Source organism: Mauremys reevesii, linkage group 7 (assembly GCF_016161935.1).
Source record: "Mauremys reevesii isolate NIE-2019 linkage group 7, ASM1616193v1, whole genome shotgun sequence".
NCBI classification, from domain to species: domain Eukaryota; kingdom Metazoa; phylum Chordata; order Testudines; family Geoemydidae; genus Mauremys; species Mauremys reevesii.
In genome coordinates, this window is record NC_052629.1 from 118,807,624 (window position 1) to 118,820,090 (window position 12,467).

The 12,467-nt window shown below is 42.0% G+C and overlaps 1 protein-coding gene across 3 annotated transcripts in view; it reads right to left on the reverse strand.

Moving 5' to 3' along the window:
• Positions 1 to 1,500: 1,500 nt before the first annotated feature.
• The window catches only part of LOC120369527 (monocarboxylate transporter 2-like), a 59,367-nt gene continuing 48,400 nt past the window's right edge, over positions 1,501 to 12,467 (reverse strand). For 2 of the 3 annotated variants that reach the window (XM_039482959.1, XM_039482958.1), the window contains exons 3-4: positions 8,441 to 9,319; positions 1,501 to 4,032 (exon numbers count right to left, since the gene is read on the reverse strand). In XM_039482959.1, coding sequence (XP_039338893.1) covers positions 3,731 to 4,032; positions 8,441 to 9,319 — 1,181 coding nt within the window. In that variant the 3' untranslated portion in view covers positions 1,501 to 3,730. The remainder of the gene's footprint in view (positions 4,033 to 8,440; positions 9,320 to 12,467) is intronic. The other variant, XM_039482957.1, reaches the window with a different exon arrangement.

Below are 12,467 nucleotides of genomic sequence, written 5' to 3' on the forward strand. Positions count from 1 at the left end.
AGATTTGGAAATCCTGGCCCACATAATATATATAGATCAGAGAACACGTGCAAAAATACAGGTTGGTGTTTTATTTTTTTGACATGTCCACTGCATGTGTTGTGATAACCATCTTGGTTTAGTCTGTCTGGAATATGAGTGACATCAGAGTTGAAAAGCAGGAGCAAAGGTTAGCTGTAATATTCCAGATTAGGTACATTTTTTAAGGCACAACCAAAACCATGCGATTCCCCCATGCTCCGAGTGGAGTTCTGCATGGCCAAACTGTTAATAATAAATACTTAGTCCTTATACAGTAAATTAAGGTTTATTTCCTGCCCATTATTAAATCATGATATAGATGCTGTGCAGCTGACGCAGGTTGCTGGTCTACTTGCGTCAGTTGCACAGTGTCCGTATCGTGATTGGCAGGTACATGGCAAGCACGTTCATAATAATCTTGTTAGGACATTACCTGAATTGCATATGGGTTTGGTTTAATTAACATTCCACCAAGAGCTGAGCAACAGGCATGGTGACAAGAAAGTCTTTTGTTCTGTTTGTTTCGCTGCCATTAACGCTAACAAGAGTTATGCACATGCATCAAAAGGAGATTAAAGACCCCAAGGTTTCTAAATACATCAGGGATCACAGCTAGCAAGAAGCAAGTCAGTGTTAGACCCGGTGATGCTTGCAGAAACAAATGGAAGAGACGGTGTAGTCTGGAGAAGCTGTATCACTTAAACCAAGGAGTAAAATATTTCCTCTTCGAAAAAGCTACAGTTAAGATCATTGTGGCTGCTATAAAGCCCATTGAAGTCAAGGGAAATCCTTCCATTCGGTTCAATGGGCTAGGAATCAGGGTCACAATCTCGTTCCCATTGAGGGCAAAGGCAAATCTATCAGGTGTTCATGCAATATCAGATGGAACTCATCTCCACTCCACCCAGCTACATTAAAAAAACCCATTAATTTTAAAAACTAGGGGTGCACTTAGGAACAGCCAGACTGCATCAGCCCAAGGGTCTCTCTAGAGCACTAGCTTCTCACTGATAATGTCCAATACCAGCTGTTTCAGAAGGCGGTACATTAAGCCCAGCTGTATACAGGTATGGAATAACCTGCTGACCCTCAGTAATTAGTGGCTGGTTTATGCCCTGGGGCAGGAAGGTTTATATCCCTGCTCAAACTCTTGTTTAGTCTTAATATTTACTGCTATAATGCTCTATATTCTGGTTGTCCATATAAACATCCAATCCCGCTATGAATCCTGCTTTGCTCTTCGCCTCAGTGTTACCCTGAGTTCCACTGGCTTTTAGAGTGGAAAAGGATGAGGCTTAGTCCCCCCTCTGTTTGCAGCAATCTATACTCCTACTTATATGTAGCTGGAATGGATACTACTGTATGTGATGCTATCACCAGACTTAACAAAGGGAAAGCACAACATTATCCTCGCAAACTGACATTGAATCAATTACAATGGTTTTTTTTTTTAAAGAGCTTTATTGAATAGCTTAAAGCTTCCCAATGACATGTGCTGTCAGGAAATGTTCTGGCACCTCCATCAACGCCATTAGTTTGGAATAGTTTCGTTCATATTTACATGACTGTGATAACGAGTATTTAAAAAAAAAATCAATGTTGCCGGGAGGTGCTGTCCACAACAAACACAAGATAGTGCCTAAGGATGAAATCCTAGCCCCACTGACTTCAATGGAAACAGCATTTCAACCCCACTGCACAGCCCTGAGTCCTGTGGAGGAACCTACAGTTCTGACCTATGTTTAAAGGGCAGCAGAGTCCATAGAAAGGTTCATTTGTAAAAAGCCTTCGTTCACAGCTAAGCTGTACGCAGTCTGTACCTGGGGTTTAATTAAATACTGTTCTCAGATGACAGAGCTACGAGATATGATTTTTCTCCAATATTTGCAGTGAGCTAGGAAGTCATTAATAATACTTAGGCCCAGGTTCTCAATGGTATTTAGGTGCCTAATGCCAAGTGAAAGGAATAGGAGTTAGGTGCCTAAATACCGCTTAGGATCTGGGTGTTGGTGTTTATACAAACCTTTACAGCTTTAACTAATGAGCCCTCACAACTCCCTGTTGTTATTATCTGCAGTTTATTGATGGGAAAACATGTGGCTGGGGAAACAGATACATAGGACCGTTGAGGATGAGTGAAACTCTATGGAAGCCAGTGGCCTTGATCCTGCGAACCCACAGGCTTAGCTTTATTCACGTGACTTGTCTCATTGAAGACTAGCCAGGAGTAAAGTTAAGCATATGTGTAAGCTTGAAGTGGTTTCCATTATATACAGGGTTTACAGTTTGGTTCAATGGCTCCCAACGCCCCTGTGTGTAAGTCATTGCAGGACTCCAGTTGTTCCCACTTAAGTTTTTTCTGTTGATTGACGTTGATGGAATTAACTTTTGCCCTTTTCTTGAACGCTTAAGTGGTGCACAGGCTCATGCTGGTCCTCTACACAGGGTGAATTTCACCTTTGTTAAGTTACTCTGCTCATGGCGCCTGTGGATTTGACTCAGAGCCGTTTTCCCAAGGCCCTACAGCAAGTCATTGGTCAAGCTAGCACTAGAGCTGGCGACAGCCTGGCTCCAGATCCTGTGCTCAGTCCACAAGACCACGTGGCCTATCAGGTACTGCACACACACAACCACGTACCGGCGCATACTGTCTTGTTAGAAGCCAAGGCTTCAATTCAAGCTGAATCTTTAAACCAAGCATGGCTTCAAAATGAAGGTGATTGGTATTAAGCCTAGTTAATTTTCCCTGTGATGAAGGTGCATTAGTAAAAGTGCAGCGGCTAAATGAGGGTGGCATTTAAGCCTTCCCGATAGGTCCTTGAGCCCTGATCCAATACACACTGATGTCAACGGGAGCCTTGCTGTTGGTTTCCCTGGACACTGATCAGGCCCATAATGACAGTACTTAAATGAAGCAAAGAGTCCTGTGGCACCTTATAGACTAACAGACGTATTGGAGCATGAGCTTTCGTGGGTGAATACCCACTTCGTCGCAGTGGAATATTCCTCTCTAATACGATCTAATTCAAAGCTCACTGCAGCCAGTGGAAGGTTTTGCATTGACTTCAGCTACATCTACACTACGAGCGAGTGGTGTGATTCCCCTGCTGGTGTACACATACTTCCGCTAGCTGTCATTGGGTTAGCATGAGCATTAATAGCAGTGTAGCCATGTCAGCCTGTCAGGGTGGGGGCAGTGGAGGTATGGCTGAGCCATGTTGAGTACAAACCTGCCTAAAACTGGTGGGTGTGTACTCCGTTCAGCTTATCCAGATCTCTGCTGCTGCTCCCCATGCTACCACAGCTACACGGCTACTTAGACTCACGTTAGCTCAATGAGAGCCAGCCCGAGTCTGCGTACGCAAGCAGGGAAATCGCACTCCTAGCTCATAGCCTTTCATGGACATTGGAGCAGGCCTAAGAGCAGAGTGGGGGCTGGATGCTTTTAAGATCCCTATTGGTAACAGGAAATAGCTAAAGAAAAACGATGCAGCCCTCCAACAATATAGGAACGGGTATTGCACTGTATGTGCCAGCACTTCATAAGAAGCTAGACTTTTTTTTCTTTCCTTTAGGCTTTTCCTAGGCAAAGCAAAGAGTAGAAATAGAGCAGTATCAATGCAGAATTAGACATCTAAAGTCATGTCATTGTTACAGTCAATTTAAGAAACACAAAAAGCAATTTCCCAGTCAACCTGTTAAAACAAGCTTAGACTTCACTTTTGCCATTCACTTCTTTTTTTAGTCCCTCTTTTTCGTCTGTCAAAGGTTCCACCTCCGGACCATCCTGCATCTTTTCTTTGGCCCAGATATTTCCATCCTCTGTTTCTGTCCTTATATGTTTGTTGTCCTTCACGGTCTCTTCTGTCACTTTTCTTTCCCTCTCCTCTTTCGCCAGCATACGGTAATTGTAGTAATTCATGATGAACAGGAATGTTCCTGCTAAGACCATCACAGCTCCACATTTAATGAACATGTATTTGTAATCTCCAAAAGTATCTATCAGTGTTCCTGTGAATTGCAAAACAGAAACATAGTTTAGACATAGTTTAGATGTGAAGGCAAAAATCAAAATATCTATGGTGGCTTCCGTTTCTGAACACTGTGATTGTAGCGCAGAATAGGATATTTTCTGTACTTTCTAATAACTTAGGCTCTGATCCTGCAAAGGCTTAATATATGCTTAACTTCACGTCCTGTGAGTATCATATTGAAGTCAATGAAACTATTCATACTGCATAATGTTAACCCTTGCTTAAGTCTTTGAGTGATGGAGGCCTTTCTTATGCACATGAAAAATAGAACTATATAATAAAATATTATAATTCTTTATTAACAGATATTTTTGTGCTATTAAGTGAATTTAGGGCTTGTGCACAGTACCAAATTGGCAGCACCAGCTTCTCTCCATCACCATTGCCATCATGGCTCTGCCTTCAACTGCAAGAATCACCTGATCCAAAGGCCACTGAAGTCAATGGGAGTCTTTCCATTGATTTTAATGGTCTTTGGATTAAGCACGGGATGAATAAGGTCCACCTAGCTGAGTCAGTCCCCAGCCTCTCTGTTGGGGCTGCAGATAATTGTGACAGTGGCCTGGCCACATCTGGCCATTAAGATATGGGACGGAGACCCACCAATTCACTAAACAGCAATCAGGTGGCAATGACGTTCAGTCATTACCAGCCGTGCCTGGGCTGGAACTGGTGAACTAGAGGCGAAAGGGCTTTCCATAGAACGTGTAACATTAGTTGCAGGGAAAGCAAAGAGGGTGCTGTCAATGTTAACCATTTTCATTTAGAGAGGCAAAGTGTGTGAGGTAATATCTTTTATTGAACCACTTCTGTCGGTGAGTGAGACAAGCTTTCAAGCTTGCACAGAGCTGTTCTTCAGGTCACCTGTATAAGTTCGAAAACTTGTCTCTTTCACCAACAGAAGCTGGTTCGATAAAAGCTATTACCTCATCCACTTTGCATCTCTAGTATCCTGGGATCAGCACAGCTACAACACCACAACCTACAGCTGTTTTCAATGGCAGGGAAAATGTGACAGTTTCATCTCAAAGGTTAATGCCTTGGCAATGGAGTTATGGAAACATTGAAAAGCTTTGGTTTAATTGACCTGTCAATGTTCTCCATTATGTCAAATGTAACATAATGCAAACTTTGTTGAGACTGAGATGCTGAGTATTAATGCCCATGTATTGGGGCAATATGGACTGAATTTAACATCCCAAATCCTAATTAAAATAAGATTGACCTCAAGCACAGCCTTTTTAGTTCTTTCTTGCAATTAACAGGCTGTATATAAGCTCTGACTTTTTGAAACCATTTTTTCTCTTTGAGAAGGGGAACCTTTAATTACTTCCTGAGTGACAACTAATCTGTTGACAATCTGGTGATTAATTATCCCAAAGTATGCTGACTCTAATTAGGTATTTTTTGGCCACTAAACATATTTACTGATTGCAGAAGTTATTATTTCAAGTGGTTTTGGTCACCAATCTGCTTTCTTCTATAGATATCCTGGTACACCGCTCTCAATATATTGTCTTATGGATGTTACTCATGAAACATCAACCAAAGGCTAATTACAGCAATTCTTCCTCCCTGGTTATCAGGATGATCTGGAAGTCTGTTAAATAGGCTTCAATGAGGGTTTTAATGAGTAGAGTATTGGCAAATTCAACAGTAGGATAGTCTCGCCTCTTTTCCTTTGTGAATAAGAAAAGCCATAAAACACACAGGGAACAATTTGCTTAGTTCATTAAAGCAGAACCCTGCAGTGGGTTATTAAATGCCAAAGAACCAATAAATTTGTTGCTTATTAAAATGATGAAAAAAATACTCCAAAACTAATATTACTAACTATTACACAGCACTGTTTTGGCCTCATTAGCAGTCTTTGGCAATTAGCTTAAGCTCTTGCGTAAAAATTACAGAACTTAGAAAACAGTCACCTTAAAACCTTCAATTTGCTATGAACTATGTAATGACTGTGTGAAAAGAGGAGGCTGCAGCTGCTTCTGCCACACACTGTAAGCTACACAGTGAAAGGAAGAATTAAATTGCTCTGTAAAATGTGAGAGAACGAAGCTTAGTCAGCTCTTAGTTTTTTATCCTATGACATTCAAAACCAAATTAACTCTACCTTTCCCTTGTGAGTGCTGGGATTTACTATCACGTAAAGTTGGGTTGTAAGCCGCTATCACAGTTTAACAGTTTTATATACAAATACCTGCAGAACACCAAGCTTAGTTAAAAGTTGACGGCCATTCAGCGCATGTAAAGGTACTAGCAGCAGACAGTTACCCTATCCAGCATGCGGGTGTGGTGCAAGCCACTCCTCCGCGCCTGCGCCACCCTCTGCTATTCCAGCGATATATGCAGAATAAATGGCAGCTGGGTGTCACATACAAACTCATGGCCACATGAGGTTTGATGATGGGCCCGGAGAGGTGAAAAGTGTGTTAAATAATTATATTACATAATTATATGTTTGCTCCTTGATGGGAAAGGAATTTACAGTACATGCTACATAATGTCCCAATATAAGGTAAATTTATTCATGGGAGAATCCTTCTACTGCCTGCCAAATGACTCTGGGCATTGCTGCAGGTTTGAACATGTATTGTTAGCATGGACCCTTGAGGAGAATGAACTTAAAGCTAGAGGTTATGAAGTAGGCTGCGTTCAGTAGTACCGCTCACGTGTTTCGTTACAGGTATGTTCAAGTACTGGGCTGGGGCCAGTGAGAGCTGATAAAGCTGAGTGCCGCTCTGTTTGCTTTACCAGATGGAGCACACACAGTGACTGCAACCAACTTGCAAGCTGTGCACAAGTGGGACTTTTTGGTTCTTTCAAAGCCAAAAAGTACTGAAGGTGCAATGAGAGGACAGACTATTGGAGACTGGGTTCTCAGCGTGTATGTGAGATGGAGGGTCACAATCATAAAAGAGGTCCCCAGATGTCCTTCCACTGACAGCAAATGGCCTCGTTTTTGTTTGATGTCATCTTAAATTATCAGTCCTTTATCAGAGTGGCACTTAGAGCGGTGAACAATTTAGGACTCTTACTCTGAATACTAGCTAACATCTAGGGCCCTCATCCTCAGTGATATTTAGGTGCTTAATTCATTATTCATTCATTATTTCAGTGGGAGGTAGGCCCACAGCCTCAAAGGTATTTAGGTGCTTCGCTCCCTTTCCAAGAGTGCTATCACATTCACAGAGATGCCGCATAACTTTCCTGCAGTATTGATCTGGGGATGTTACGGGTTGTTTTTGTATCATCATCTTGTAGTGCAATAAATTGTAATATGGTGCTTGAGAACAGAGGGAAAGCAGCATCTGAGGAAACCCTGTGACAAAGCTGGTCAGTGCTGACAATTTTGCCCTATAGATCTAGCACTTAGCAGTGTGCTAGGCACTTCACAATAACATAGGTCCCTGCACTGAACTGCTTGCAGTCGAAGATAACACACAAACTCAAGTTTTTCATGTGACACATGAGAAAAGAATAAAGGCACCCAGATTGCGATCATATTTATTTTCTATTTTGTCAAATATTTTAGGAATATATTATATATTTTTTAAAACTGTAAGAAGGAGAAGCAAAAATTCTCAAATCTATTCAAAATAAATGATTTTTTCTTTTAAAAAACAGCCCGTTTTCTTCACTACAGTCTTTACAGCTGGAATGCCATTGGCCAAGCTGAGAGGATGAAAATCTATAAATGGAAGCGTGCCGAGTTCCTTTAAGGCCAGAATGTACAGCTGCACAGAAATTAAAAGCATACACATCTGTGGCAACATGGACCTATTGTGTCCTTACAAACAAAAAAAACATCAGCTAAGATCCAGGGGGCTCGATTCAGCAAAGGCATTTCAATGGGATTATTATCATGTTTAAAATTAACCATGTGCTGGATGATGGCCTTAAGCAGTCAATGCTCTGCAAGATAGAGACCCTGGCCTGTTAACACTTATGCATGTGATTAAGTTTACATATATGAGTAGTCTCTTTGCGTAAAGCCACTTACACACCTACGTGTTTGACGGATGGCGCTTAAAAGCCTCAGCCTGCATCTGTGTCACACACACAACTGTCGGTTTCAATGGGAATTTTTATATATGGGACATATGCAGGTTCAGGTCCAAGGAACGAACACATGAGAGATGATCTTTTTGTTTTTAATGTTGCTAAATCCTCACTAAGAGAAATCATGGAGGACAAATCTATTACCTTTATTACTCTACACAAAATTACTTTAAAAAAAAAAACCCAAACAAAGCGGGATTGAAATGGAGAAAATGAAGTTAGCCCCACCCCTCTGCAACCTGTATTTGTCTCAGTACCAATCTCAGAATTAGATCAAAAGCTGACATGTCACTAGAGTTATAGTATAGAAACATGCTCACCTCCAATAGGTGGTCCAAGAAGTATCGTGCAACACTCCACTATGGTGACAAGGCCAACAGCACTTGTGAATCGCGCAGCTCCCACGAGGTCCATGAGGGTTTCAAAGAGCATGGCACAAACCATACCAAAGGCCAAGCCAAAAAAGACGGAGTATATGACTAGACCCGTGTAGCCTGTGGCTAAGGGGCACAGGAGATGGCAGGCACCATTAAAAGCAATTGAAAAGCTGAAAAAATACTGGATCTTTGGCCTCACCCATTTACTGTTGGCAATAATTCCAGTGGTGGGTCTGGCGATCATGTCGACTATTGCAAGGATAGAAAGGAGGAAGGCTGCTGAGTATTCATCAATGCCAAGGTGCTTTGCGTAAGGGGCCAAAAAAACAATAGGGGCAAAAAATCCCAGAAACATGAGCACGTTTCCAATCAGGTAAATCAGGAAACCTCTGTGTTTAAAGAGGGAGAAATCAAGGTACTTATTGAACTTCTCACAGCAGTCTTTGTCCTCCTCCTCCTCTTCTGTTCCGCTCAACAAACTGACAGCTCTGGGAGGGACCATTTCAACGGAGCTGTTATTGGGCTGCTCTTTTACAGTCTTTTCGGCTTGCTTGACGGTTTGTTTCTGAACAGGGTCCGCTGCCATTCCAATGGGCCTGAAGAGAGCACCAGCCACACAGCAGTTCAGTAAAATTGCCCCAAGAATAAAGAAACTGCCCCTCCAGCCAAAATTGTCAAAGAGGAACTGGTTCAAAGGAGCAAGGGTAGATAGCATTACGGGGCTCCCGGCCATGGCAAGGCCGTTGGCGATGGGTCTCCTTTTCAAAAAGTATTTCCCGATGATTATCACTGACGGCTGAAGGTTAAGAGCAAGGCCAAATCCTGTAATAGAAGGGGGAAAAACAGTGACAAACGGTGTAAACTATACTGCCAATTCCTCCATTCGGAATATGGCTCTGTCTAAATCAAGGGTGAGATCCTCACTGCCACTCTGGCCCCCTTTATATCAGGTGCAAGGGCTGGACTGGCGTGAAGTGGCCCTAAAATCCCCAGTTCTGACCAGGGGAAGCCACTTTCCAGCCCCTCACCATGGGCTGAAAATCTCACCTTTATAGTCATGGCTCACAGAATATGGAAATCTGTATCCCTAAAAGACCAGATAGAAGTGTACAGGTCCCACGTGCTTTTGTCCAGACACAACAGCTTGGCATGGTAACAATACCCATCTATTACAAAAACACTATGGCTGCTTTGTCACTGCTAGCATATTATCATGCTTGCATAATAATATTATGGCCTGGTCGCCGTGACTTGATCACATACTCTTTAGTGACCATGCAACTAGACAGACCTGGACTTGACTGGCGCTTTTGACTTTAAATCCGGCTTTTGACCATTTCCTGGTGCTGAAGTCAGCCTAGTTAATATAGCTGCTGCTAAACTCATTCTGGCAATGAGCAATAGAGAATAGTATTTAGTAACCGCAGTAGCTCCATCAGAAGTCCTGGAGATCAATGACCATCAAATGCTGGTGAGGATGGTGTGGTCTCTGGCTCAGAGCTGTAGAGCAGCTTTCAAGTGGCTGTGATCATTCCTGAATAGAAGAACTACTGGGGGTGCTTATGGGAACTTGCCTTTTTCACTGAGAGGAGCTGCAGGACTTCATTCTCTCCCCACTGTTGGTCAACTGCCAGAGAGGAGAAAGGTGTGGAACTTGAGGAGTCAAACTAATTCAAACTTTCACTTCTTTGACAGCACAGAGGGCCATATTACCATGCTGGTCAAGGCTGCTTTCTTAGCATCAATCAGTTGCACACATACAAAATGGGAAATGACTGCCTAGGAAGGAGTACTGCAGAAAGGGATCTGGGGGTCATCGTGGACCACAAGCTAAATATGAGTCAACAGTGTAACGTTGCTGCAAAAACAGCAAACATCATTCTGGGATGTACTAGCAGGAGTGTTGTAAGCAAGACGTGATAGATGCCATCATGTGCCAGCAATGCTCCTCTGCCATGTACATTGGCCAAACCGGACAGTCTCTACGCAAAAGAATAAATGGACACAAATCTGACATCAGGAATCATAACATTCAAAAACCAGTGGGAGAACACTTCAACCTCTCTAACCACTCAGTGACAGACTTGAAAGTGGCAATTTTGCAACAAAAAAACTTCAAAAACAGACTCCAAAGAGAAACTGCTGAACTTGAATTAATATGCAAATTAGATACTATAAACTCTGGCCTAAACAGAGACTGGGAATGGTTGGGTCATTACACCAATTGAATCTATTTCCCTATGTTAAGTTCTCCTCACACCTTCTATGGGCCATCTTAATTATCACTTCAAAAAGTTTTTTTTCCTCCTGCTGATGATAGCTCATCTCAATTGATTAGACTTTTCCTGTTGTTATGCATACTTCCACCTTTTCATGTTCTCTGTATGTATAAAGATCTCCTGTCTGTGTGTTCCATTCTATGCATCCGAAGAAGTGAGCTCTAGCTCACGAAAGCTCATGCTAAAATAAATTTGTTATTCTTTAAGGTGCCACAAGTACTCCTGTTCTTTTTGAAGACACCAGAAGTAATTCTTTCACTCTACTCCGCTCTAATTAGGCCTCAATTGGAGCATTGTGTCCAATTATGGGTGCCACATTTCAGGAAGGATGTGAGAGAGTCCAGAGGAGAGCAACAAAAATGATTAAAGGTCTAGAAAACATGACCTATGAGGGAAGATTGAAAAAAAATGGGTTTGATTAGTCTGGAAAAGAGAAAACTGAGAAGGGACATGATAACAGTTTTCAAGAATGTAAAAGGTTGTTACAAGGAGGAGGAAGGGAAATTGTTTTTCTTAATCTCTGAGGATAGGGCAAGAAACGGGCTTAAATTGCAGCAAGGGAGGTTTAGGTTGGACACGAGAAAAACTTCCTAACTGTCATGGTGGTTAAGCACTGGAATAAATTGTCTAGGGAAGTTGTGGAATCTCCATCATTGGAGATTTTTAAGAGCAGGTTAGACAAACACCTGTCAGGAATGGTCTAGATAATTACTCCTGCCATGAGTGCAGGGGACTGGACTAGATGACCTCTCGAGGTCCCTTCCAGTCCAATGAGTCTATGCTCAGATACCAAGGTGACAGGCAACCTTATAAAAACTTGACCAAATGAATCAACTCTTTCCACTCACATGCAGGTCTCTCCCTGGTCATCCATGCTTTTGCTACATCCAGTCTACTCGATAATGTCCTTCTAGCTGGGCTTAGATCAATACCTAGACATTGCCCAATAAACAAATGAATAAATATGGCAATGCCAGCATTATGCCATACATAGCATTTGGTATTTAACCACTAGAGGGCAACGTTCTTACATGCTTGATTAGGCCTCACATCCCAACCACTGGAGGGCTGTGGCATTCCTGCCCACTGCAGAAGGACAAGTAGACCTTGTAGGCACCCATCCCTTCCACTGTTAGTTAATGTGCTGATGTGAGCAACTTAGCCAAGAGATTAAAAGGCCTGAGCGGTCCAGAGCACAAGTAGATTGTAATAGCAAAAATGAGCTGCCACTGCAGCTCCTACTAATGTAGAAGGGCTCTAGAGCTAGAGATGTTTAAATTAAAATGCCCTTTTTTATTGTATTTAAACAAAATAGCAATAGTAATAGTATTATAAATCTCCACAAGTAATTCAACCACCTAACTGACCATTAGCTCTCCTATTGCATGAGCTGTAATCTGTTTTCTACCCCAACAGATATTAAATGTTGAGCGGTGGACAGTCAGAGCATTCTTGGGTTCTTTAGGATACCAGTAAGGAATCTGTTCTACTTAAAAGAGCTTTTTAAGCATCTGTGTGCTGCTTTCTCTTGCAAAATAAAATGATATAAGTAATGTATATTGGTCTTAAAGTTACATTTAGAAATATAACACACATTTTCCACCCTAGCCCTTAGCTAAAGAATGATCCCCTGTAAAACAAAATGCAAATTTCATCCTTGAATTGGAAAATGTGAATCTTGAAAATAGCGC